Genomic DNA, 24,687 nt, shown 5'->3' with positions numbered 1-24,687 from the left:
GGGGCTCCGGACGCAGAGCCTCGGAGCAGAGCCGCGAGGCTGCCCTGCCACCCCCTAGCCACCGGGGGTCGCTGTCGCGCGCGCAGCCACTCTGCCGCCGCGGCGCTGCGCAGGCGCGCGAGCCCGGAACCCGGGCGCTCAGCTTCCGGGTCCGGCCGGGCCGCGTCCGCCGCGGTGCGGTTCCCCCACGAGCCGGCTCCAACTGCCAGGTGGGCGGGCGGGCGCGCGCGCGCGCGCGGCCGGGGAGGGGGCGCCGGGCCGGGACCGTGCGCGGCGGCCCTGCTCATCCCGTCGCCTCCCCGCGCAGCTCGGGCTCGGCGCCATGTACGCCGTGTACAAGCAGGCGCACCCGCCCACCGGCCTGGAGTTCTCCATGTACTGCAACTTCTTCAACAACAGCGAGCGCAACCTCGTGGTGGCCGGCACCTCGCAGCTCTACGTGTACCGCCTCAACCGCGACGCCGAGGTAGGTGCGGGCCGCGCCGGCCCCTCGCGGCTCCCTGCAGCCTCCCGAGTACTCGCCGAGGGCGGCGCGCGGCGGCGGACGGAGAAGCGAGCCCCGCCGAGCGCGGCGGCCTCCGGGGCGGCTCTCTCCGCGCCGCCGCGCTCCGCCTGCCTTCCGCTCCCCGCGCCCGCGCGTCTTCTGTGCTCTTCGGTCTTTGCAGCAAATCCCGTAAGCGCCCACTGTGTGCTGGGCAGTGGAGGTACAGCGGTGAACAAGAGCTGCCAAAACTCGGCGGCAGAGACCGCGCGCGAAGTAGAAACACACCTGTAAACAGGCTTGGAGGTTGGAGCGAGTGCAGCTGAGGTAGAGGAGGGAACGAGGGAGACCAGAGTGTCAGTCTGACAGGAAGACTGACAAAGACAGGACAAGGTTCCTGGCCAGAGGAACGAGGCTGGGTCTCGTGTGGGGCCAGAGAGCCCACAGGAGTTTTTCTAGAGTGTGATGGACCCATCCGTAGAGGAAACAAGTGCTCCGGTTGCCCAAGCGGTGAGCGTTGGTCCACGAAAGTTTCTCGCCAGAGCTGGTTTCTTGCCTGTTCTCAAGGGGGCAGTAAGACTTCTCCAGGCACAAGGATGGGGAATGGAGGGTGTTCCGGGCGGAAGGAATAGCCGGCACACGGGCCAGAGCAGCTGAGCCTGGCGGGGGCAGGCACGGTCGGACTGGGGTGTAGAGCGGAAGTGGGGTGGGGGGAAGAAGGCACATCGTGGTCAGGATGGTTGACCCCAGAGCAGGGAGGAATCACCGCAGGCTTTGAGTGGGGGCTGACGCAGCATGCACGTGGGGTCAGAGGGGCGGACGGAAGGAGGCTGACCTTCCTGGGCACCTACTTCAGGACACGTGTGTTTGTTTTTGCATTAAATATGTAGACTACTAGGGGCGCCTGGGTGGCTCAGTCGAAAGAGCATACGACTCTTGATCTTGGGGTCATGAGTTTGAGCCCCGTGTTTGGCGTAGAGGTTACTAAAAGTGATTGGATGAATCCGTCAGTCCCATATTGTATGAGAGCGTCTTTGCTGTAATCACTGAACTAGATTTTTTTCACTCCTATGTTCCAATAAAGTTCCCCCTTCTCTGATGCCTGTCATCCTTTAGAGACAAATGGGAAGCATTTACATCATTATATATATATTTTTTTTAAATTTTTTTTTTTAATGTTTATTTATTTTTGAGACAGAGCATGAATGGGGGAGGGTCAGAGAGAGGGAGACACAGAATCTGAAACAGGCTCCAGGCTCTGAGCTGTCGGCACAGAGCCTGACGCGGGGCTCGAACTCACGGACCGTGAGATCATGACCTGAGCCGAAGTCGGCCGCTTAACCGACTGAGCCACCCAGGCGCCCCCATCATTATATATTTTTAAAAATTTTTTTACATTTATTTTTGATAGAGACAACACAAGTGGGGGAGGGGCAGAGAGAGAGAGAGAGAGAAAGACAGAATATGAAGCAGGCTCCAGGCTCTGAGTTGTCAGCACAGCCTGACGTGGGGGCTTGAACTCACAAACCGTGAGATCATGACCTGAGCTGAAGTCAGAAGCTTAACCGAGCCACCCAGTCACCCCCACATCATTATATTTTTTACGTAAGGTTTCACAGCCCACTGGAATTCACTCGAGTCTTTTCAGCAGATGTTTGTTAAGCTTGTTTTGGGAGATGTTGGTGAGCACTACAGGTAGAGAGGCTTGCCCTTGTGGTGCTGCTGTTCCAGTGGGTGACAGACCACACACAGCCAGTAATACCGTGGGCTAGAGTTCGTTTATTTGTTTTGTTTTTTTTGTTTATTTTTGAGAGAGAGAGAGAGCGAGAGTGCGTGCGTGGTGGAGGGGCAGAGACAGGGAGACACAGAATCTGAATCAGGCTCCAGGCTCTGAGCTGTCATCACAGAGGCTGACGCTGGGCTGGAACCCATCCATGAACTGCGAGATCATGACCAGAGTCGAAGTCAGATGTTTAACTGACTGAGCCACCCAGGCGCCCCCCCTTGGTCTATAGTTTAAAGTGCTGTGGAAAGCATCAGAGCAGGGTCGGGGAGTAGGGAGCCAGGTGTGGTGTTAAATTTTGCCTCCTTGCAGAGTTGAGATTTGAGTAGGCAAGGAGGAGGGGCTGGAGAGAGCTTTGTGGGTGTCAGGTGAAGGTTCCAGGCAGGTGAAGGCCTTAGGGCAGTAGGGACTGGTGTTCAAGAAGCAGCCAAGAGATGGGGCACCTGGGTAGCTCAGTTGTTTAAGCGTCTGACTCTGGATTTCAGCTCAGATCATGATCCCCCCAGTTTGTGAGTTCAAGCCCCACATCGGGCTTTGCACTGGCAGTGTGGAGTCTGCTTGGGATTTTCTCTCTCTCTCTCTCTCTCTCTCTCTCTCTCTTTCACTCTGCCCCTCCCCAGCTCTCTCTCTAAAAGTAAATAAATAAACTAAAAAAAAAAAAAAAAAAAAAAAAAGGAACAGAACCAGCCAAAAGGCCCCGAGGAAAAGAGGAGTGAGTGCAGAGGGGCGCCTGGCTGACTCAGTTGGTGGAGCAGGTGACTGACTTGATCTCAGGGTCATGGGTTCGAGCCCCACCGTGGCTGTAGAGATTACTTAAAAAAAAAAAAAAAGAGGGGCGCCTGGGTGGTGTCAGTTAAGTGTCTGACTTCAGCTCAGGTCATGATCTCGCGGTTCATGAGTTCAAGCCCCGCATCGGGCTCTGTGCTGTCAGCCCAGAGCCTGGAGCTTGTTTCAGATTCTGTGTCTCCCTCTCTCTCTCTGCCTCTCCCCCGCTTGCGCTCTGTCTCTCTCTGTCTCTCAAAAATAAATAAAAACTTAAAAAAAAAAAAAAAAAAGAGTGAGGAGAAGACAGAAGGTCAGAGAGGTGGTGAGGTGGGGGCCCGGTATCAGCATGTTGAGCTTTTAGGCCAATGTGGCGACTGACTGCTAACTCTGAGGTGAGGTTAAGGAGTGACAGGGCCTGTGTTTTGCAAAGGTCGCTCTAGCTGCTGTGTGGAAGAGTCTGTAGGGAGGTGGGAGGGGGGCCTGCAGGGAGACCAGTCAGGAGCGTCAGGTGGTCGGTTGGTGGAAAGCAGTCAGATTCAGGATGGACAGGATGTGGGATGTGAAGGGGCGAGGCGCCACGGGCAATGCTGCGGTTTTGCCAGGGTGCAGTTTTGGTCTGAGCACCGGGGGGGGGCTGAGTTGCTGTGACCTGACATGGCGAAAGGGACGTAGGAGCTCCTCTTGGGACATCATGTTACTTGTTGCATAACAAGGAAGGCACCCTCAGACTTGGAAACTTAAAACGACAGACGATATCCCCCAACTTCGGGGGCCAGGGAGCGGGAGTGGCTTAGCTGGGTGGCCCCCGCACAGTCTCTCGCTGCAGTTCCGTGTTGGCCGGGGCTGCCGTCCTCCGAAGGCGCTGGGGGGCTCGGAGCTTCTGCTTCTTACTCGCACAGCCGGCTGTCGGAAGGAGGCCTCGGCCCGTCGCGTGAGCCTCACCACAGGGCGGCCTCCCCCAGAACGAAGGCTGAGAGAGAGAACCGCTCACCCGGGTGAAAGCACGGCGTCTTCGTAGCCTAATCTGGACGTGATACGCTGTCCCTTCTGTCACAGTGGGAAGGGCTCACAGGTCACGGACTCTGAGGGGCTGGAGCCGTTGGGACTTTCTTGGGCTCCAGACGCTGGCAGGTGTGCCGAGGTGCCCAGGGAACGGCGCCCTGCGAGGTTGCGGGAGAGTCAGGGCAGCAGTCGTGCTGGGGAGCAGGGTGCGGCCTGGAGCTGAAGTTGGGCCCGCAGACCCTCAAGCTGCTTGGGGTCACCCAGAAGGCGGCCATCTGGGCCCTGGGGTGCCCCGGCGTTGAGCGGTTGGGAAGAAGAGAGGACGCCGAGGAAGACTTGGAGGAGGTGTGGCCAGGGAGGGGGGAGGAAAGCCCAAGCCCAGAGGAGGTGGCAGATTGGGGACCTGGGTCTCCTACTGCCGGGCCTCAGGCGAGGCCCACGACCTGGAGGCCCTGGTGACTCTTGACAGGGGCGTCGGGGATGTGGGCCTGCAGGGTTAAGAGCCGAGCAGAGAAAGAGAATTGGCACCGGTGAACGTAGACAGCTTTCTGGAGATTTGTGCAAAGAGGGAATCAAAGAGATGGAGTGGTGACTGGCGGGAAAAGAGGGTTTCCGAAAGACGAGCGGGAGAGCAGGGTGTTGCCCGCCGGGGCGGAATCAGCCAGTGCAGCAGGCTCGCCAGCCGCACCCACTCGCAGCCCACTGAGATCCACGGGAGCTTTGTAGACCCTCAGGGTCGCGAGAATTCAAGAATTCCAGACTGCGTGTGGCTGCGAAGGCCAAGGCGGGTAGTTGCTGTTTGGCCCACTGCAGGAACATTTGCGACTCTTGGGTCAGAGAAGTGTGTGGGGCGGGAGGTGGAGCTGATGGGGGGAAGCTGGAGAGGGCTCCTCAGGTGGGTGAGAGCGCTCGGGACCAGTCTGGTTCTTGCTGTGGAGCAGGCTGCCCTGGAGCTTCTGACAGCAGTCTGGTACCACGGACGCATACGTCTGTGAGTCCCTTGGGGGTTTGGACAGGGCACAGTGCGGACCGTGGAGGCACCTGGCCTATGCTCTGTGGGGTCTGGGCTTCCACTGGGTGACTTGAAGGGTTGGGGGCAAGCTGGGTGTGTCTGTCTCTGTCTCTCTGCTCCTCTCTCCCCGCGCGGCTGGCTTGGTTTTCCTGGCAGGTGGCCTCGAGGTGGTTGGGCCTCTTGCTTGGAGCGCTTACGTACTCGGAGGAAGAAGCTGCCAGTGATCCCAAGGGCCGGGCCCTGGGGAACCTGGTCCCCCTTCCACACGGCCTGTTGTTGTTCAGAGCCGCCTCTAGTCCAGACTCAGGAGGGGGGCGATGGGCCCCTGTTGAGGCTGTCTTCAGTCTGCCCCCGTGGAATCTAGTGCAGGTGGCTGCAGTGGGGTGACAGGAGTGGGGAAGTCCTAGAGCACAAAGTGGGTGGGGATGTGTGTGGGGTGGGCAGTATGGCCGGGGCCTCCGTCCTTTGGGTGAGCTGGGAAGCAAGGGCAGTTCTGTCAAGAGGCAGGGGGTGCAGAGCAGAGAAGCTGTGTGTGTGTGTGTGGGGGGGGTGAGTGCATGGCCTGGGGCAGCCTAAGGGGTGCAGCTGGGCAGCGGGAGAGGCCCCTGTGACCTTTGGGAGGGAAAATACATTGTGGTTGATTGAAATTAACAGAAACCCCAGCTAAATAGAAAATAGATCACGGTTATGGATGGAAAGTCTCCACGTTGTATAGATGTCAACTTTCCTCAGGTTAACCCATAAATTCAGTGTCTTCAAAGTGGCAGTAGGTTTCTCATTAGATTTAGTAATCTGATTCTCAAATTTACATGGAAGAGCCAAAAATGAAGAATATCTAGGATAGTTTTTAAAAATTTTTTGAAGTTTATTTATTTATTGGGGGGGGGGGTGGTGTGGAGAGGGGAAGAGGGAAAGAGAGAGAGAATCCCAAGCAGGTTCTGCACTGTCAGTGCAGACCCCCATGTGGGACTCGAACCCACGAACTGTGAGATCATGACCTGAGCTGAAACCAGGAGTCAGAAGCTTAACTGACTGAGCCACCCAGGTGCCCCTAAGATGATTTTAAAATGACCAACGGGCACTTGCCCCATAGGACTGTCGGGAATTTTGTGTGTTGTACGTGTGTTATTAGGTACATATAAGACAAATTTAGAGTAATTTTTGGGGTTGCCTGGGTGGCTCAGTGGGTTGAGTGTCCAACTCTTAATTTCAGCTCAGGTCATGGTGCCAGGGTTGTGGGATCAAGACCAGTGTCGGACTCTGTGCTGATCATGGAGCCTGCTTAAGATTCTCTCCCTCTGCCCCCACCTCAATGCATTTTTTTCCTCTCTCTGAAGTAAAAAAAAAAAAAAAAAAGCATAATGTTTTAATTTTGAACTGAACTTTTTGTGATGAGATATCCCTTTTTGCCTTTTTGTTTCTAATATTTTTTGCCTTAAAATCTAGTTTGTCCAATAGCAGCGTAGCTATCTCAACTTTGTTCCCGTTTTTTGTTTTTTTGTTTTATGGGGTTTCTTTTGACGTGAATCTCTACACCCAGTGTGCGACTTGAACTCACCACCCGGAGTTCAAGATCGAAGTCTGCATGCTCCAGTGACTGAGCCAGCCAGGGGCCCCTCTTTTTCTTTTTTTTTTTTTAAATCTGTGTCCTTACATTGAAAGTGACTCCGCAGCAGATAGTGGGTGTTATCATTTGGCAGTTTCTGTCCCCTAATTGGGTGTTTGGCAGATGTACACTTAATGTAATTTTGTGTGCACTTGAGCTTGAATCACTGTCTGTCTCACTGTCTTTCTAACCACACCCTTATTCTTTTTCCTTTTCTGTGCTTTGTTTTGGGTTAGTGAGGACTTTTTTTTTTTTTTTTTTTAATTTTTTTTTTTTTTCAATGTTTTTTTATTATTTATTTTTGGGACAGAGAGAGACAGAGCATGAACGGGGGAGGGGCAGAGAGAGAGGGAGACACAGAATCGGAAACAGGCTCCAGGCTCCGAGCCATCAGCCCAGAGCCTGACGCGGGGCTCGAACTCACGGACCGCGAGATCGTGACCTGGCTGAAGTCGGACGCTTAACCGACTGCGCCACCCAGGCGCCCCTAGTGAGGACTTTTTAAGTCATTTTATCTTCCTGTTGGTTTTTAGTTACGTGTTTCGTATTATTTTCTAGTGATGTTAACAGTTAGGCTAGGCCTCCTGGATTTATTACAGTTTGGCTTAGATGAGCATTTTTGCTGCTCCCGGAACAGTATAAAATCCTTTATACTTTAGCCCTGTTTATCTCCCTGAGCCCCTGGTTTGACCTACGTTATCAGCCCTGCAGTACGTTATTACTGTTTTTAGCCTCTCAATTTTACATCATTTCAGACTCGAGAGAAGTTTCAAGAGCAGAAATTTCCAGTGTACCTTTACCCACAGTCCCAGATGGAACATTGTGCCATATCTGCTTGCTTTCTTCTCTTTTTTTCCCTAAGCCTGGAGAGTAAGTCGTAGACAGGAGGCCTCTCAGCTCCTGGAGGTCAGCGCATCCTGTGCACCCCAACAGCATGGAGGTCTGTCTCTTGCAGAGCCACAGAACAGTGGTCTGATGACGACAGTGACACTGGGAGAAGGCCAGGCCTGGTCAGATCCTGCCAATTTACCCCGATGACGTCTTTTGTAACAGAAGATGTCTCTTTGTATAGTCACTGGGCTGCTGGCTTGGATGGCGGGGTTCCCCCCGGAACATCACTGCGTTTCCCATGGTAACTACTAAGTACCTTGTGGGACATATTTTGAGGTTGTGCAAACGTTGTCTTACTCCTCAAACTTTAATTTACTCCTGTTGGTTCCACCGATGGTTTTTGTTTCGGCTGCTTTTCCTGCCTCTTCCCTCCTCTAATTGTGTGGGCTTCCTGCCGCCAAGAGTGCTCCTTTCTCCCACGTGTCCTTCATCCCCTTATATCCTCCCAGCCTTATGAGCTCTTAGCAGCTTATAATCCTTTTTTATGCTGGGCTTTTCAACCTGAAGAACTTCCTTTAATAATCCTGCAGGTTTTCTACTGGCCGTGAGTTTGCTCCACTTTTGTATTGGAAATGCCTTTATCTCAGCTTCCTTTTCGAGGGGCATTTTCACTGGGTTTAGAATTCTAGGTTAATTGTTTCCTTTCAGCGCTTTCAAGATGTTATTCCACCGTCTGTGGCTTGTATGGTTTCTGGTGAAAATCAACTTTTATGGGGGCACCTGGGTGGCTTAGTTAAGCGTCTGACCCTTGATTTCCGCTCAGGTCATGATCCCATGATCCCAGGGATTGAGTCCCTGGTTGGGCTCTGTGCTGAGTGTGGAGCCTGCTTGGGATTCCCCCCCCCCCCCCCCCCCCCCCCCCCGCTTGCTTGAGAGTTCTCTCCCTCCCTCCCTCCCTCCCTCTCTCTCTCTCCCTCCCTCCCTCTCTCTCCCTCCCTCCCTCCCTAAAAAAAAAAAAAAAAAAAGAAAAAGAAAGAAAGTGAAAACCAGCTTTTATGAAGGTGATGTCTCCTTTTTCCTCTGGCTCCTTTTAAGGTCTTTTTCTTTGTCCTTGGTTTTATCTTTTTTTTTTTATTTTTTTTTTATTTTTTTTAACGTTTATTTATTTTTGAGACAGAGGGAGACAGAGCATGAACAGGGGAGGGGCAGAGAGAGAGGGAGACACAGAATCCAAAACAGGCTCCAGGCTCTGAGCTGTCAGCACAGAGCCCAACGCGGGGCTCGAACTCACGGACCGTGAGATCCTGACCTGAGCTGAAGTCGGACGCTTAACCGACCAAGCCACCCAGGCGCCCCCTTGGTTTTGTCTTTTGATTGTGATGCACCTGGTTGTAGTTTTGTTTTCTTTCTCTTTTTTCAACAAGAAAGAAATGGCTTACTCCTGTGGCAGGGCATTTGTAAACATAAGGCTGAAGTCTAGGTCAGGGGGCTCTGTCCAGGGAGGGGGCCAGGACGAGAAGTGGCTTGTTTTCTGGACTTGCCTGTTCTCCTCTTGCATATCCCCTCTCACCCATTGTCCTTCCTTTCTGGTTGTGGCTTCGTTATTATTATTGTTGTCGTTGTTATTATCTTTTTACTCAAGCTTATTTATTTATTTTGAGAGACAGCGAGAGCATGAGCAGGGGAGGGGCAGAGAGACAGGGAGAGAGAATCCCAAGCAGGCTCCGCACTGTCAGTGCAGAGCCTGACACGGGGCTTGAACTCAGAAATCGAGAGATCATGACCTGAGCTGAAATCAAGAGTTGGACGCTTAACCGACTGAGCCACCCGGGCACCCCTGGTTTTCTTTATATTTATCTTGTTTTGGGGTTTGCTGCTCTTCTTGAGTCTGTAGATTGATGCTTTTCATCAGTTCTGGAAAACGATTGGTCAACACCTTCATTTATTGATTCTGCCCTTCCCCTTCCTCCATCGATGCCAGTGGTATGTTAGAGCTTTTGACTAGGTCCATATGTCTCTTGAAGTTCTTCAAGATTTTCACTCTGCATTTTGCTTGTGGGTGGGACTACAGTTGGTCTGTATGTGTTGACCTCACCCCCGGCAAGGGGAGTGTGGGTGTCCCGGCTGGTCCTGGTCACAGAGGTGACTGGGACACTTCACTCCAGTGGGACCTTGTTGAAGGGTTGTTGTAGATGTCCCTTGTTTGGTTGAGGAAGTTGCATTCTTGGCTTACTAAGAATTAAAAAAAAAATTTTTTTTTAATTAATTTTTTTTTATGTATTTTTAAGACAGAGACAGAGCATGAAGGGGGGAAGGTCAGAGAGAGAGGGAGACACAGAATCTGAAACAGGCTCCAGGCTCTGAGCGGTCAGCACAGAGTCCAACGCGGGGCTCAAATTCATGGACCGCGAGATCATGACCTGAGCCGAAGTCGGATGCTTAACCGACTGAGCCACCCAGGCGCCCCTTTAATTTTGATGTTTATTTATTTTTGAGAGAGAGACAGAGTATGAGTTGGGGAGGGGCAGAGAGAGGGGGAGATTCAGAATCAGAAGCAGGCTCCAGGCTCTGAGCTGTCAGCACAGAGCCCAAAGCAGGACTTGAACTCATGAACTGCGAGATCATGACCTGAGCCGAAGTCGGACGCTCAACCGACTGAGCCACTCAGGCGCCCCAATGTTTATTTATTTTTGGGAGACAGAGAGAGAGAGAGAGAGAGGGAGAGAAGAGGTGGGGGAGGAGCAGAGAGAGAGAGGGAGACACAGAATCCGGAGCAGGCTCCAGGCTCCGAGCTGTCAGCACAGAGCCCGACACGGGGCTCGAACTCACAGACTGCGAGATCATGACCTGAGCCAAAGTCAGACACTTAACTGACTGAGCCACCCAAGAGCCCCTCTTTTCTTTAAGAAGGCTCCGTGCCTAGCGTGGGGCTTGAACTCATGACCCTGAGATCAAGAGTCACGTGCTCTCCTGACTGAGCCAGCCAGGCACCCCCTAAAATGCCTTTTCTGAAATGAGTTAATTATTTGGCTTTTCTCAAGCAGCTATTTTCAGGACGTTGCCCAGTAGCACAAGTATGTCATTAAAAACGATCTTGTTTCTTGTTATTAAAATTTCTACTTTGCTTTGAAGTGACGATTTACAAGTGTGTGTGTCAGTGTGTTGTTACCACTAACAGAGAACAGTCTCTTATGGACACGAAAACGTACCGAAGCTCGGAGCCCTTGTTTTTCTGTGAAAGAAAAACGTGCCCCTGCGTGGCGGTACCGCCAGGCCCTCTGTGTGGCACAGAGGACGGCTGCACTTGCCGCGGTTTCATTACCCGAGGTTACGGACGCTCTGCAGTCTGGATAGCGCAGTCCGGACGCCCTCTCCCACCCTGGGGAGGCCCCGGCCGGCTGTGGGATCGGGCGAGGCCACGGCCCTCTGCGGCAGCATGCCCGGCGCAGGCTCAGTGGGCACCCTACGTGTCAGGGGAGCCGGGAGCGGTTGCTTGTGGTCGGCAGCTGGTGGCAACGCTCGGGTCAAGCTAGACGCCTGTCTTGTAGAGTGATGCCCGTGCTGTGGCTGGGCCCAGGGGTGAGTTTGTGGGGGGCACGGCCAGGCAGGTTTGAGGGTGCACGGAGAGAGCTGCCATCCAGCCTCTGACCCTGAGCACTGCTGGCATCGGAGTGAGCGGGCTGTTGGGAAGCCAAGTTGGGGACTCAGGCTATGAGCACGAGTTTGTGCACATTGGGTTGGGGTGTGCACGGCTGTCTCTAGAAGTGTCTGGAAGCATGGTCCCCACTGCAGTGAGGGTTTGGGCAGGGCTGGCCCTGCGTTGTCTCCCCTCCTGGTCCCACCATGAGGTAGGACTCGCAGATGTCTGGCTGCAGCAGTGTGGTTTCACTGCCCACCCTCCTCTTCCCTCTCCCAGGCGCCAACCAAGAATGACAGGAGCACAGGTGAGTGTGGGGGAGGCTGCCCTGGCCCCAGACCTGGGGCCGTGGGGGCTGGGGTGCGGGCCCAGAGCTGTACCCACCGGCCTCTCCCCCAGAGGGAAAGGCCCACCGGGAGCACCGGGAAAAGCTGGAGCTGGTGGCTTCCTTCTCCTTCTTCGGCAACGTCATGTCTATGGCCAGCGTGCAGCTGGCGGGTGCCAAGCGGGATGCCCTGCTCCTGAGCTTTAAGGATGCCAAGGTAGGTGATGGCCTTGGAGGTGGGAGTGGGTGTGGGAGGCCTGTGGGGGGAGGGGGGGTTGGGGGGAGGGGAGTCTGGGGCCATAGCTCTGACCTGCCCTCCAGCTGTCGGTGGTGGAGTATGACCCAGGCACCCATGACCTGAAGACCCTGTCTCTACACTACTTTGAGGAGCCTGAGCTACGGGTAGGTCCAGGCCATGCCCCCAGCCCTCCCTGCCCCCCTCCCTCCCGCCCCAGCCCGTTGCCCCCTGCTCCCCTCCTATCCCCAGGCTGGCCTAACGGTGCCCTCTGCCCCCAGGATGGGTTCGTGCAGAATGTGCATACGCCGCGGGTGCGGGTGGACCCCGACGGACGCTGCGCGGCCATGCTCATCTACGGCACACGCCTGGTGGTCCTGCCCTTCCGCAGGGAGAGCCTGGCTGAGGAGCACGAGGGGCTCATGGGGGAGGGGTGAGTACCGGGACAGGGGAGGGGCTTGTCCAACCGGAGCTCTCTCCTTCCTCCGCCCACTAAAGCCTGTCGCCCCCAGGCAGAGGTCCAGCTTCCTGCCCAGCTACATCATCGACGTGCGCGGCTTGGACGAGAAGCTGCTCAACATCGTAGACCTGCAGTTCCTGCACGGCTATTACGAGCCCACCCTGCTCATCCTGTTCGAGCCCAACCAGACCTGGCCTGGGTGAGGCCCCTCTGCTGTGGCTGCAGCCGCCAAGGCCTGGGGTGGGTCTCATTTGGGACCGGGACTGGGCCACCCCGCCCTTGGCGTGCTGTGACTGGCCCCCTGGCTGATGTACTTCTTTGTCCCCAGGCGGGTGGCTGTGCGGCAGGACACGTGCTCCATTGTGGCCATTTCACTGAACATCACGCAGAAGGTCCACCCTGTCATCTGGTCTCTCACCAGCCTCCCTTTCGACTGCACGCAGGCCCTCGCCGTGCCCAAGCCCATCGGTGAGCCCCTATGGGGCTGGGGGTGGGGGGTGGGGGGAGGGCGCTGAGCCCCGCCCACCAGCATGTCCATTTCCAGGTGGGGTGGTGGTCTTTGCTGTCAACTCGTTGCTGTACCTGAACCAGAGCGTCCCCCCGTACGGCGTGGCTCTCAACGGCCTCACCACCGGCACCACCGCCTTTCCCCTCCGTGAGTGTGGGCTTGGGCAGGACCGCAGGGCAGGGATGGCAGGAGGGCTGCGGAGTCTGTCTAACCGCACCCTGCACAGGCACCCAGGAGGGCGTGCGGATCACCCTCGACTGTGCCCAGGCAGCCTTCATTTCCTACGACAAGATGGTCATCTCCCTCAAGGGCGGTGAGATGTGAGTCTCCCTCCCTTCGGTGAGCCCCGTGCCCTCCGCCCTGCCCCCACCCTCCCTTCGGTGAGCCCCGTGCCCCCCCTCTGAGCCCTGCCCCCAGCTCAGTGCTCCCCGTCCTGGCAGTTACGTGCTGACCCTCATCACGGACGGCATGCGCAGTGTCCGCGCCTTTCACTTCGACAAGGCGGCCGCCAGTGTCCTTACCACCAGCGTGAGTTGGGACTGGGTGGGTGGGAGGTGGCCCTGGGTCTGGGCCTGATTTCACCCTGACCGCCCACTGGTCTTCAGATGGTCACCATGGAGCCTGGGTACCTGTTCCTCGGCTCTCGCCTGGGCAACTCGCTCCTCCTCAAGTACACAGAGAAGCTACAGGAACCTCCGGCCAGCGCCGTCCGAGAGGCTGCTGACAAGGTGGGTGCCCGGGGCCTGTCAGGACGCTGGCCTCTTGTGCAGGGCCAGCCTCAGAGGGCTGCTCACTGTCCCCTCCTGCCTCGCAGGAAGAGCCTCCCTCGAAGAAGAAGCGAGTGGACTCCACGGTGGGCTGGTCAGGTGAGGACAGGCCTGCACGGGACAGGCAGGGGCTGGTGGGGTTAGGCCCGGCGGCCAGGCAACCGGGCCTCCTGGCCCGACGGGGTCTCTTGTCTGCTGCAGGGGGCAAGTCGGTGCCTCAGGACGAGGTGGATGAGATTGAAGTATACGGCAGCGAGGCCCAGTCGGGCACACAGCTGGCCACTTACTCTTTTGAGGTGAGGTTGGGCACAGGGAGGGGCCTCCCACGCCAGCCGACCTGCCTGCCTGAGCACTGCTGTGTCCGCAGGTATGTGACAGCATCCTCAACATCGGACCTTGTGCCAACGCTGCCATGGGCGAGCCTGCTTTCCTCTCTGAAGAGGTGCTTTTGGGTGAAGAGATGAGGGGCAAGGGGCTCACGCAGTAGTGGGGCCCTGTCCTTACTCTGAGCTGCTGTGCAGTTCCAGAACAGCCCCGAGCCAGACTTGGAGATCGTGGTGTGCTCCGGCTATGGGAAGAATGGGGCCCTGTCGGTCCTACAGGTATGTGGGGGCAGGCGGTGTGGTGCCTCCTGGCGGGACCTGGGTGAACTGACACCCCCCCGCCCCCCATTCGTCCTTCTAGAAGAGCATCCGGCCCCAGGTGGTGACAACGTTTGAGCTTCCTGGCTGCTATGACATGTGGACAGTCATCGCCCCTGTGCGCAAGGAGCAAGTAGGTGTATCCTGGGCTGGTGAGGAGGCCCTGAGCGGGGCAGGTGACCCGTTGCTGCCTCCACATAGACTCAGCCTGAGCGTGCGGGTGGCTTGGAGGCAGTGGGGCCCAGGACAGGGCTGGCCGTGACATTTTAGGCAGCCCCGGGTGCACACTTGCTCTGGTTTGGCTGGGGGTCTGCCCTCCCCCCACCCTCTTCCCAGGCACCCCTGGTCGGGTGGTGTGATTCCCGCTCTCCTTCTGCTGTCGCAGGAGGAGACCTCTAAGGGGGAGGGCGCAGAGCAGGAGCCCAGCACTCTTGAGGCGGAAGATGATGGACGAAGACACGGGTTCCTTATCCTGAGCCGGGAAGACTCCACCATGGTAAGGGGCGGGGGTCCCGCAGCCTGGGGCGGGGTCCCACGGTGAGCGTGCGCCTCACTCTCCCATCACCTGCAGATCCTGCAGACAGGGCAGGAGATCATGGAGCTGGACACTAGTGGCTTTGCTACGCAGGGCCCCACGGTCTTTGCTGGCAACATTGGGGACAATCGCTACATCGTGCAGGTGTCGCCGCTCGGCATCCGCCTGTTGGAAGGAGGTGGGCTCGGGCGGGTGGGCAGGTGGGCAAGGGTGGGCGGTGCTGACCACCCGGTGCTGACCGTCCTGTGCCCACAGTGAACCAGCTGCACTTCATCCCCGTGGACTTGGGCTCCCCCATTGTGCAGTGTGCCGTGGCTGACCCTTACGTGGTCATCATGAGTGCCGAGGGCCACGTCACCATGTTCCTGCTCAAGAGCGACTCATATGGGGGTCGTCACCACCGCTTGGCGCTGCACAAGCCCCCCCTGCACCATGTGAGCCACCCTCCCCTCGCCACGCCCACAGCCTGCTGACTCCCCTTCCCCCGGAGCTGAGCCCGGCCCCTCTCCCTGCAGCAGTCCAAGGTGATCACGCTCTGCGTGTACCGTGACGTCAGCGGCATGTTCACCACCGAGAGCCGCCTGGGCGGGGCCCGTGATGACCTGGGGGGCCGCAGTAGCTCGGAGGCGGAGGGCCAGGGCTCCGAAACCAGGTATTCTGGGTGGCCGGGGCACGGGCTGGGGCCAGGTCCCCTGCGGCAGGCCACGCGTGACCCGTCCTCCGGCCCCGGCCTCCAGCCCCACGGTGGACGACGAGGAGGAGATGCTGTACGGGGACTCGGGCTCCCTCTTCAGCCCCAGCAAGGAGGAGGCCCGAAGGAGCAGCCAGCCCCCTGTTGACCGGGACCCTACCCCGTTCCGGGCCGAGCCCACTCACTGGTGCCTACTGGTGCGGGAAAACGGAACCCTGGAGGTGTGTGATGCCCTGCACCCCACGCAGCTCCCTGTCCCCTGCTCCCTGCGGCTGCTAATCCCACTCCCCACACAGATCTACCAGCTCCCTGACTGGCGGCTGGTGTTCCTGGTGAAGAACTTTCCCGTGGGGCAGCGGGTCCTGGTGGACAGCTCCTTTGGTCAGCCCACCACACAGGGTGAGGCCCGGAAGGAGGAGGCCACGCGCCAGGGGGAGCTGCCCCTTGTCAAGGAGGTGCTGTTGGTGGCGCTGGGGAGCCGCCAGAGCAGGCCCTACCTCCTGGTGAGTATGGGCCCTCTGTGCCCTCATGGTGGCTCTGCACTGCCCCCCTGCCCCTCCCCCTGTGACCCTGCAAGGCGCCCCCCCTTTCCTGTGGTGACCCCACAGTGCGCCTTTCCTCTCCCCTGGTGACCCCTCACTGCCGCACAGGTGCACGTGGACCAGGAGCTACTCATCTACGAGGCCTTCCCCCATGACTCCCAGCTCGGCCAGGGAAACCTCAAAGTCCGTTTCAAGAAGGTGTGGTGACCAGGTTGTGCTGGGTGCGGGGTGGATGTGGAACGTGTCGGGGGCAAGACCCGGCCCTCATGGTGCACACACCTCTACCCCCAGGTCCCTCACAACATCAACTTCCGTGAGAAGAAGCCAAAGCCGTCCAAGAAGAAAGCGGAAGGCGGCAGCGCTGAGGAGGGGGCTGGGGCCCGTGGCCGTGTGGCACGGTTCCGATATTTCGAGGACATTTATGGCTACTCAGGGGTAGGCAGGTGGCTTTGTGGGGGGCCCTCGGGGGGCGCCGATGGGGCTTCCTCTCATAGTACCTGCCTTCAGGTGTTCATCTGTGGCCCCTCACCTCACTGGCTCCTGGTGACTGGCCGGGGGGCCCTGCGGCTGCACCCCATGGGCATCGATGGTCCCATTGACTCCTTTGCCCCATTCCACAACGTCAACTGCCCCCGTGGATTCCTGTACTTCAACAGACAGGTAGGGAGACCCCAGGACCGAGGCTGCTTCACGTGGCCCTCCTCACTTCCGCCTGATGCTCACCGGTGATGCCTGGGTCAGGAAGAGGTGCGGGGGCCCCCGAAACGAGGCCCTCAACGGCTCGGCACAGGGCAGGATCCTGGGTTTCATCTGGAGGGTCAGGGAGCTGTCTAGACAGTGGACAGGGCCAGGGTCAAAGAGGTGCAACCTGGGGCTTAACGCTGGGAAAGCTTGGAGGACAGGGCAGGCGGCAGTGGAGACCGTAGCCCACAAGGGCACCCGTTTGCGGGGCCAAGGTCTAGTCACTGCTCTGTGGCTCAGACCCCAGGCCTGCCCTTCAGGAGCTGTGTGACTCTGGGCAAGACGCCCACTCTCTCCGAGCCTCCCATTTCCTCCTCCATGATGCCAGTACATTGATAGAGGTGACCCCAGGTGACCGAGAAAACAGCGATGATAGCACGGCCAGGGCTTTGTAGATGCTGACACGCTTGGGACCATGGGTGAAGGGTGGCCCTGGCAGGGGCTCCCTTGCCCGTCTGTGCGGACTCTGGTGTGGTCAGTGTACCGGTAAGCTTTTGCTTGCAGCCTCTAGCTTCCTGTGAGCCTGGTCCTCCCTTGCCCTGGCCCAGACAAGTCTGTGGCCAGCATCCCAGTCCTGGGTGAGCCTGGGAGAGGGGACAGCAAGCTGGCGAAGCACAGGACAGCTGGTCTCAGCCCCTTGCACACACCTGTGCCGGTAGAGCTGAGGGCTGTCCGCACGGAGCCCTCAGAAGCCCGGGATTGCCTGGCCTGCCTTTGGCGGGTGCCTGGCCTCCCTGACCCTTGTACCCTGCCTCCCAGGGTGAGCTGAGGATCAGTGTCCTGCCTGCCTACTTGTCATACGACGCCCCGTGGCCTGTCAGGAAGATCCCGCTGCGCTGCACAGCCCACTATGTGGCTTACCACGTGGAGTCCAAGGTCTGACCCCGTCCCCTCGAGGCCAGAGACCCTCTGGGTCTTGCCTCCGGCCTGCCCGTGACGCCCTCCACTCTCCCAGGTGTACGCTGTTGCCACCAGCACCAACATGCCGTGCACCCGCATCCCACGCATGACCGGCGAAGAGAAGGAGTTTGAGACTATCGAGAGAGGTGCGAGACGCCCAGAGGGGGGCTTGCTGTTCGGGCTGCCCACCCTGACCGTCGCCTTTTGTCCTTGCAGACGACCGGTACATCCACCCGCAGCAGGAGGCCTTCTCCATCCAGCTCATCTCCCCAGTCAGCTGGGAGGCCATCCCTAATGCCAGGTGGGGCCGGGGCCGGCTGGGGACCTGGGGCCAGCCCGTAGGCTGCATCCTGACCCTGTCGTGTGCAGGATCGAGCTGGAGGAGTGGGAGCACGTGACCTGCATGAAGACGGTGTCGCTGCGCAGTGAGGAGACCGTGTCCGGCCTCAAGGGCTACGTGGCTGCTGGGACCTGCCTCATGCAGGGGGAGGAAGTCACGTGCCGAGGGCGGGTAAGGGGCTAGCAGGAGGGGGCGGGCCGCGCCCGGCAGCCCCAGCGCCGACCCTGTGCCTCACCCACCCTCCTTCCCCGGCAGATCCTGATCATGGATGTGATCGAGGTGGTGCCTGAGCCTGGCCAGCCCCTGACCAAGAACAAGTTCAAAGTCCTGTATGAGAAGGAGCAGAAAGGGCCAGTAACTGCCCTCTGCCACTGCAACGGCCACCTAGTGTCTGCCATCGGCCAGAAGGTGTGCCCTCTGCCACTGCCCTCCCGAGTCCTGCCCGCTGCCCGCCACTCGCTGCCTACTCCTTCTGTCCCCCTAGATCTTCCTGTGGAGCCTGCGGGCCAGCGAGCTGACCGGCATGGCCTTCATCGACACCCAGCTCTACATCCACCAGATGATCAGCGTCAAGAACTTCATCCTGGCCGCCGACGTCATGAAGAGCATCTCGCTGCTGCGCTACCAGGAGGAGAGCAAGACACTGAGCCTTGTGTCCCGGGTACCCGTGGGGCCTGCGCAGTGCTGGGTGGGTGCTGGCCTCAGGCCGACCTTGACACCCCTCCTCCCCGTCCTCAGGACGCCAAGCCCCTGGAGGTGTACAGTGTGGACTTCATGGTGGACAACGCCCAACTGGGCTTCCTGGGTGAGCACAGGGCCTGGGGGGCTTTGGGGTCTTTCAGGCTTTGGGTGTGGCCGGGCTGACCCCGGGCGCTCTGCTCCCCAGTGTCTGACCGTGACCGCAACCTCATGGTGTACATGTACCTGCCAGAAGGTGAGTGTTCCCTCTTCCCCTTTTGCGGGGCTGGGGGTTGGGCGGGCAGTGACCTGAGCTCCCTCCGGCTTAGCCAAAGAGAGCTTTGGGGGCATGCGCCTGCTCCGCCGGGCGGACTTCCACGTGGGCGCCCACGTGAACACGTTCTGGAGGACCCCATGCCGGGGGGCTGCCGAGGGACCGAGCAAGAAGTCAGTCGTGTGGGAGAACAAGCACATCACGTGGTTCGGTGAGTCCCGGGTCAGATGGGGGCAGGTGTGTGGTGCGGGGCAGGGGACGGTCAGCCCGGCTCACGCCGTGCCTCCCGCAGCCACGCTGGACGGCGGCATCGGGCTGCTCCTGCCCATGCAGGAGAAGACCTACCGGCGGCTGCTAATGCTTCAGAACGCGCTGACCACCATGCTGCCCCACCACGCCGGCCTCAACCCCAGGGCCTTCCGGTGAGTTTGCCCCGCTCCCTCCCCCAGCTCCTCTTCCCCCCCACCCCACGTCCTGCTGTCCTGCTGCCCTGCTGCCTGCCTGCCTGCCTCCCCAGGATGTTGCACGTGGACCGGCGCATCCTGCAGAACGCGGTGCGCAACGTCCTGGACGGGGAGCTGCTCAACCGCTACCTGTACCTGAGCACCATGGAGCGCGGCGAGCTGGCCAAGAAGATCGGCACCACCCCCGACATCGTAAGCCCGCCCCGTCTGGCCCGCCCCGCCCTCCCCACTGCCCCCTACCCCCTCACCAGCCCCTCTCTCTCTGCAGATCCTGGAGGACCTGCTGGAGACGGACCGCGTCACCGCCCACTTCTAGACCCACCCCCGTGCCCCACCCCCACCCCTTTTTGTACAAAACACGAGGAAAAAGAGTGATTTGAAGAGAGTCTGTGGTCATTACAGGGTCTCCCGGCTGGGCTGTGGCCACAGCCCCGTGTTGTCCCCCACACCCGCTCCAGGCCGCCGCTGCCTCGGCGCCCCCGGTCTTGGGGCACGTGCACCTTCAGCCCTGATCTGTTGCTTGGACGCTGGGTGAGCTCTGAGGTCTGCTGTCCCTGGGGCTCCCTAGGTCTCCAGGTACTGGGAGAGCTCCTGGGTCTCCGGCAGGAGGCCCAGCTGGAACAACAGCCGAACCAGGAGGGCAGTGAGCCGCATCGATAGGGTCTCCACCCTGGGGTGGGAGGGCAGAGGGGTCACAGGTTGGTGGGGAGCAGGTATTGGCGGCCTGCCCCAGCCTGCCCCCTCCCACCCCTCACCTTAGGGCCACTTCAAATTTGAATGTCTCCCAGATGACCTTGATGTGGCGCAGGAGGCTGGCACCGTAGACGCTCTGGTACGCCACACCCGCCAGGCGGCTCCAGCCCCTGACCGCGCTGCCCAGAGACACGGTCAGTCCGGCACAGTCATTCCACCCCCCACCCCCCCGGGCATCACCAGCCAGCGCCCACCTCTTGGCCATGAGGAAGTAGCGGTCAACAGGGGCGCCCAGGGTGGTGGTGATGGCGCGCACGGTGTTGATGTTGCGCAGCACGAGCAGCATGGACCGCGGCAGGGCCTTGAGCACCCGCATGATGTCCGCGAAGTGCTCTCGCGCCATGGCCTGCATGTAGGCTGCCTCCTCGCGGCTCAGCAGGTGCGAGCGCCACAGCTGCCCCAGGCGCACGGGCCGCTGCATGAGCACCTCGGAGAAGAGGATATAGTCTGGGGGGGGGGACAGTGAGCCAGGCCCGCGTGCCCCGCGAGCCCACACGCCTGCACGCCCCAGCCTCACCTTGCACCCCAAGTGCGGCTGCGTGTGTCTTCATTGCCGCGTCGTCCCTCAGGATGATGGCCCGCCACAGCTGGCACAGGGCTGCCCGGTCCCTAGGGGAGCTCAGCAGTAAGGCCAGAGCGCCCCGGCCAGTGCCCCCTGGCCCCCTTCCCCCCTTGCCCCTGCTTACTTCTCATCCAGAAACTGGTAGAGCCCATGGTCCAGCAGCACCAGCTGTGCCTTCCCATCTGGGCCTTTCCGCACCAGAACTAGGGACACAGCACATTGGCTCTCGCCCCCCTACCCCTGGCCCCCCACCCTCACCCCGGGGTGGGGGCTCTTCCTACCATTGCCAGGGTGGGGGTCAGAGTGGATGAAGCCTGTGTAAAATATCTGCTCAGCAAAAGTCTGAATGAGCTTCTCTGCTATCTGGAGAGAGAACAGGACTACGCCACCATGGCCCTGTGCTCAGGGCGCCCACACACCCCTCCCACACCCACGCGCCAACGCGCACGGCACTCACGTCCTTCACTGCCAGCCCCATGGTCTTGATGGCCTCCACGTCGTTGACCTTGCAGCCTTCACAGAATTCCGCTGTCAGCACACGCTGGGAGAGAGCAAGTGGCTGAGTTCAGCAGGCCCGTACGTTCCCACCCAGGAGGGGGCGCAGCCCACCTTGCTGGACGTGTCCCAGTACACGCGGGGGACCACGATATAGCGGAAGTGCTGCAGCTCCTGTGCACAGCGCTCAGCGTTTCGGCCCTCGTTCTCGAAGTCCAGCTCCTGGGCCAGGGTGCCCTTCAGGTCCTGGGGGCCACACGGGCAGCTGGGGGTCCAGGTCAGGGACCAGCCCACCCCCAGCACACACGTGCAGACACCGCTCCAGCCTGCCTCTGGGCAGCAGTTACCTGGAGGACCCAGCTGAAGCCGAAGCTGGGGTGCATGAACTCGATGAGCTGGAGCAGGAGCTCCAGGGTGTGGATGTCGCCGTCAAAGCGGTCCCGCAGATCGATGTACTGCACCTGCGTCGGGCAAGGCTGCAGGGAGGACCCGGGGCCGCCGCCACAGCCCCAGAGCCTGCTGTGGAGCGGCACCCCCCCCCCCCCCCCCCCCATACCTTCACAGCCACGGCCGTGCCGTCGTGCAGCTTGGCTCGGTGCACCTGGGCCAGGCTCGCAGCAGCGATCGGCTGGTAGTCAAACTCCTGGAAGAGCTTGTGGGGTAGGGCCTGGAAGTCTTCAAGGAATAGCTCATCCACCTGGCAGGAGAGGCTTCTTGGAGCAGCGTGGGGGCCGCTGCAAGGCCCCCAGCTCCCGGCCCAAGAGTAGGGCTCACCTCCCGGAAGCCGCGGGTGAGGGCCCTGTCCTCCAGCACACGCAGGGTCCTGATATACTCCGGGGGCAGCAGGTGGTTGAAGGAGCACAGCCCCTGGCCCAGCTTCACGTAGAGGCCCCCGTTGCTGATGGCCCCGGCCACCAGCGCGTCAGCCGCCCGCTGGTGACATGCAGACATCACCTCCAAGTACCCCGGGCTGTTCTGACCACAGGCATGGAGGGAAGGGATGGGGGCAGGCAGGCGCCTCCTTAGTGCCCCCAACACCCCAACACCTACCTCCATCTGGCCTGTCCCCTTCCCCTCCCCCCACCGTGGCCAGGACACAGGGACAAACCTCTTCCACCCCTCGCAGGACGACGTTGGCACACCACCAGTAGTCCAGGGAGATCTGGAGGCCGACCCTCAGAGACCTGTGGGCACAGGCTGTCCTCAGCCCTTGGCAGGCACTGGGCCTCAGACCCCCCACTAGCCCACCAGACCAAAGTGAGCACGTGGCAGGGGCTGTGGGGATCACAGGGCGGACCAGGATGCAGAGGACGGGCTCTGGTCTAGCCTCCTTGCTCCCGGACAGCATTGCCGGTAGGGCGGTCTCCGTTCCTGGTCTGCACAATGGGCGGCCCGCGTCCGTGCAACCCCTGTCCCTGAACGCGCATCAGCGAGCACCCAGGATGTCTGGGCACGGCTAGCGCCCTACCAGTCAGGCATGGCTTCTTTCTCATTCTTTCACAGCACCTAAGAACTGGTGCAGCAGTGATGGCCGGCAAGCTGGCTGCTGTCACCAGCTCCTATGTGCGGATGTGACCTGGCTCCAGGCCCCTCTGTACCGCTGGCCCTGCCTCTGTACTCAGCCTCCTTTCCTGGACTGGGCTCTGCCAGTGCCCTCCCAGGCACTCTCCACATGTCCCCGGACAGCTCCACGGAGCTGTCCTGGGGGCCCAGGCCCCTCCTTATGACAGTGAGGGTACTCGCTCCCCGCCCTCCAGGCTATGGACAGGGACCCTGGGTCTGGAGAGGGAAAAAAACCAGGGCTGAGTCCAGGCCTCTGGCGTCACAGACCACAGACCCTGAGACCTTTGAGTGGGGTGTGGAGAGGACCTGAGGCCACTGGTCAAGCCAAACCTCTACCTCCCTGCCTCTCGGTCACCTCCGCCACAGAAGGGTCGGAATTAAAAGGCGGGAAGGAATAGGCTGCTAGATCCCGGATAGGTTTGCTTCCTTGCTGCAGTACACGCTGCTCCCAGCAGTCATGTAGAGCAGCGTCTGAGTTCAGCCCACGCCCCGTGCCTTCCAGACTGTCCCCCGTAGACCAGCTCTGCCCCACTCACCCCCAGCCCGACACAGGAAACAAACAGGATTGCCTGTAAGAAGGGAATGCATGGTTGGCAGGGTGAGCAAGAACACAGGATTTCTCTGAGCTCCACAGACACAAGGCAGGGGAGAAGGCTTCCCTCCCTGAATGATTCAGTCCAAAAGCCAATGCAAGGTCTGCAAAGGTGGTGGCAGGGGGGCTGGATAACTGCTTCACGCAAGGTGACTGATCGAATAAGCCACTAAAGACGAGGGAAGCCAGGATTCTCCCAGTTGGAGAAGGGGGTCACAGATCTAGAAAGGGAGAGCATGAGAAAGGTCCCTGTGGAGAAGTATCTGTGTGAAAGCAAGGTGTGGTAGGAAACAAACACACCTAAGTACGCGCGCGTGCACACATTCACGTGCCCTAACAGCCCCCAGCGCTGGTCTGGGAGGGCCCGGGAGCACACACACCCAACGTCTATGTCATCCTTAAGACCCTTCTCCCACTCCCTTGGAGAGAAGCTGACTCCAGGCCTAGGAAAGAACAAGATGAGCCTGGAGTATCTCAGTGCAAAAGGAGGAACCAAATGCTCCAGAAATGGAAACATGCCAAAAGGATTCGGGTGGGAATTGATGGGAGAAAAGAAAATAAAAAGCTGAGATGTTAATGGCAAAATCTACGTTCACTGCATAGTGTTTCCAATTCCACTGTTTTAAGTGTTTACTATAAAATGTTGGAGATAGAAGGAAGGACCTACACCCGAAACAAATAGTACACTATGTTAGCTCATTGGAATTTAGATAAAAACTTGGGGGGGGGAGAAAAAAAAGGATCGCAAAGGCCAGGTTGAAGGGGCTCCCGCCAGCCAATCCCGGAACAGTAGGCAACAAAAAAATCCACAGTGATGTCAACAGAGAGCGACCCACAGAATAAAAAATCCATGAGTCCAGACTGACACGAATAAATGGGGAAAAGAGAAATTTTTTTCTTACAGTACAATGACAACTAACAAACGTGGAAAGACTGAATTAGAAAAAAACACCATCTGGCGAACACATAAGAATGAATTCACCTGAGATGCCCCGGGAGCCCTGAGCCGGTGGGCAAGGGGCGGCAGGAACGGACATCGACATGACGCAAAGACCAGGAACCAAACAGCAAAGCTCCCTGGGACGCACTGAAACCACGTGCCACCTGACAGGTGCAGAACGGTGTCATTTCCGTGCTGTTCCTGCCCAAACGCACCAACTGAATCCAGCTGTGAGCACGCATCAGACAAACCCAACCAGAGAGGCCTTCTACAAAAGGGGTCAGCAAAACTTTTCTGTACAGAGTTAGTATTTTGGGCTTTATGAGCCACACGGTCTCCACTCTGCTGTTGTAGTGAAAGCAGCCGCAGGCAACATGTACACAACAGACGTGACTACGGTTCCAAGAGAGCTTGATTATAAAACACGCAGCAGCCACTTTTGGCCACAGTTTGCTGACCCCTGTTGTACATTACCGGCCTATAAGCCTCCAGATATGTCAAGGTCGCTGTGTAATGAAGAATTAGCTTTATTCGGAAGGGCCTGCCTGGCCTTTGCCCCAAGCT

The 24,687-nt window shown here is 58.9% G+C and overlaps 2 protein-coding genes across 3 annotated transcripts in view; one reads left to right on the top strand and one right to left on the bottom strand.

Moving 5' to 3' along the window:
- Nucleotides 1-106: 106 nt before the first annotated feature.
- CPSF1 (cleavage and polyadenylation specific factor 1) lies at nucleotides 107-19,599 on the top strand. Its single transcript, XM_081792124.1, has 38 exons — nucleotides 107-209; nucleotides 308-466; nucleotides 11,397-11,424; nucleotides 11,517-11,659; nucleotides 11,764-11,844; nucleotides 11,959-12,110; nucleotides 12,190-12,336; nucleotides 12,466-12,605; nucleotides 12,682-12,792; nucleotides 12,872-12,965; nucleotides 13,086-13,173; nucleotides 13,251-13,373; nucleotides 13,460-13,511; nucleotides 13,614-13,708; nucleotides 13,780-13,854; nucleotides 13,934-14,014; nucleotides 14,097-14,186; nucleotides 14,439-14,549; nucleotides 14,625-14,766; nucleotides 14,844-15,022; nucleotides 15,104-15,240; nucleotides 15,326-15,500; nucleotides 15,576-15,782; nucleotides 15,930-16,019; nucleotides 16,113-16,256; nucleotides 16,329-16,481; nucleotides 17,322-17,438; nucleotides 17,518-17,608; nucleotides 17,679-17,763; nucleotides 17,832-17,973; nucleotides 18,058-18,210; nucleotides 18,287-18,463; nucleotides 18,541-18,607; nucleotides 18,689-18,736; nucleotides 18,810-18,965; nucleotides 19,047-19,176; nucleotides 19,272-19,410; nucleotides 19,487-19,599. Exons 2-38 carry the CDS (start codon nucleotides 323-325, stop codon nucleotides 19,532-19,534), a joined length of 4,335 nt encoding a protein of 1,444 aa, XP_081648250.1. The 5' UTR covers nucleotides 107-209; nucleotides 308-322; the 3' UTR covers nucleotides 19,535-19,599.
- ADCK5 (aarF domain containing kinase 5) overlaps nucleotides 19,591-24,687 on the bottom strand; it is an 18,706-nt gene continuing 13,609 nt past the window's right edge. Inside the window, exons 4-15 of one of the 2 annotated variants that reach the window (XM_081792125.1) lie at nucleotides 22,137-22,212; nucleotides 21,803-22,003; nucleotides 21,585-21,725; nucleotides 21,376-21,489; nucleotides 21,143-21,274; nucleotides 20,991-21,074; nucleotides 20,815-20,896; nucleotides 20,658-20,736; nucleotides 20,489-20,580; nucleotides 20,166-20,418; nucleotides 19,974-20,090; nucleotides 19,591-19,888 (exon numbers count right to left, since the gene is read on the bottom strand). In XM_081792125.1, the coding sequence (XP_081648251.1) occupies nucleotides 19,783-19,888; nucleotides 19,974-20,090; nucleotides 20,166-20,418; nucleotides 20,489-20,580; nucleotides 20,658-20,736; nucleotides 20,815-20,896; nucleotides 20,991-21,074; nucleotides 21,143-21,274; nucleotides 21,376-21,489; nucleotides 21,585-21,725; nucleotides 21,803-22,003; nucleotides 22,137-22,212 (1,477 nt within the window). In that variant the 3' untranslated portion in view covers nucleotides 19,591-19,782. The remainder of the gene's footprint in view (nucleotides 19,889-19,973; nucleotides 20,091-20,165; nucleotides 20,419-20,488; nucleotides 20,581-20,657; nucleotides 20,737-20,814; nucleotides 20,897-20,990; nucleotides 21,075-21,142; nucleotides 21,275-21,375; nucleotides 21,490-21,584; nucleotides 21,726-21,802; nucleotides 22,004-22,136; nucleotides 22,213-24,687) is intronic. The other variant, XM_081792126.1, reaches the window with a different exon arrangement.

This window comes from Panthera onca, chromosome F2 (assembly GCF_046562875.1).
Source record: "Panthera onca isolate mPanOnc1 chromosome F2, mPanOnc1 haplotype 2, whole genome shotgun sequence".
In the NCBI taxonomy this organism is placed as follows: domain Eukaryota; kingdom Metazoa; phylum Chordata; class Mammalia; order Carnivora; family Felidae; genus Panthera; species Panthera onca.
This window is presented reverse-complemented; position numbering and strand designations above follow the sequence as displayed.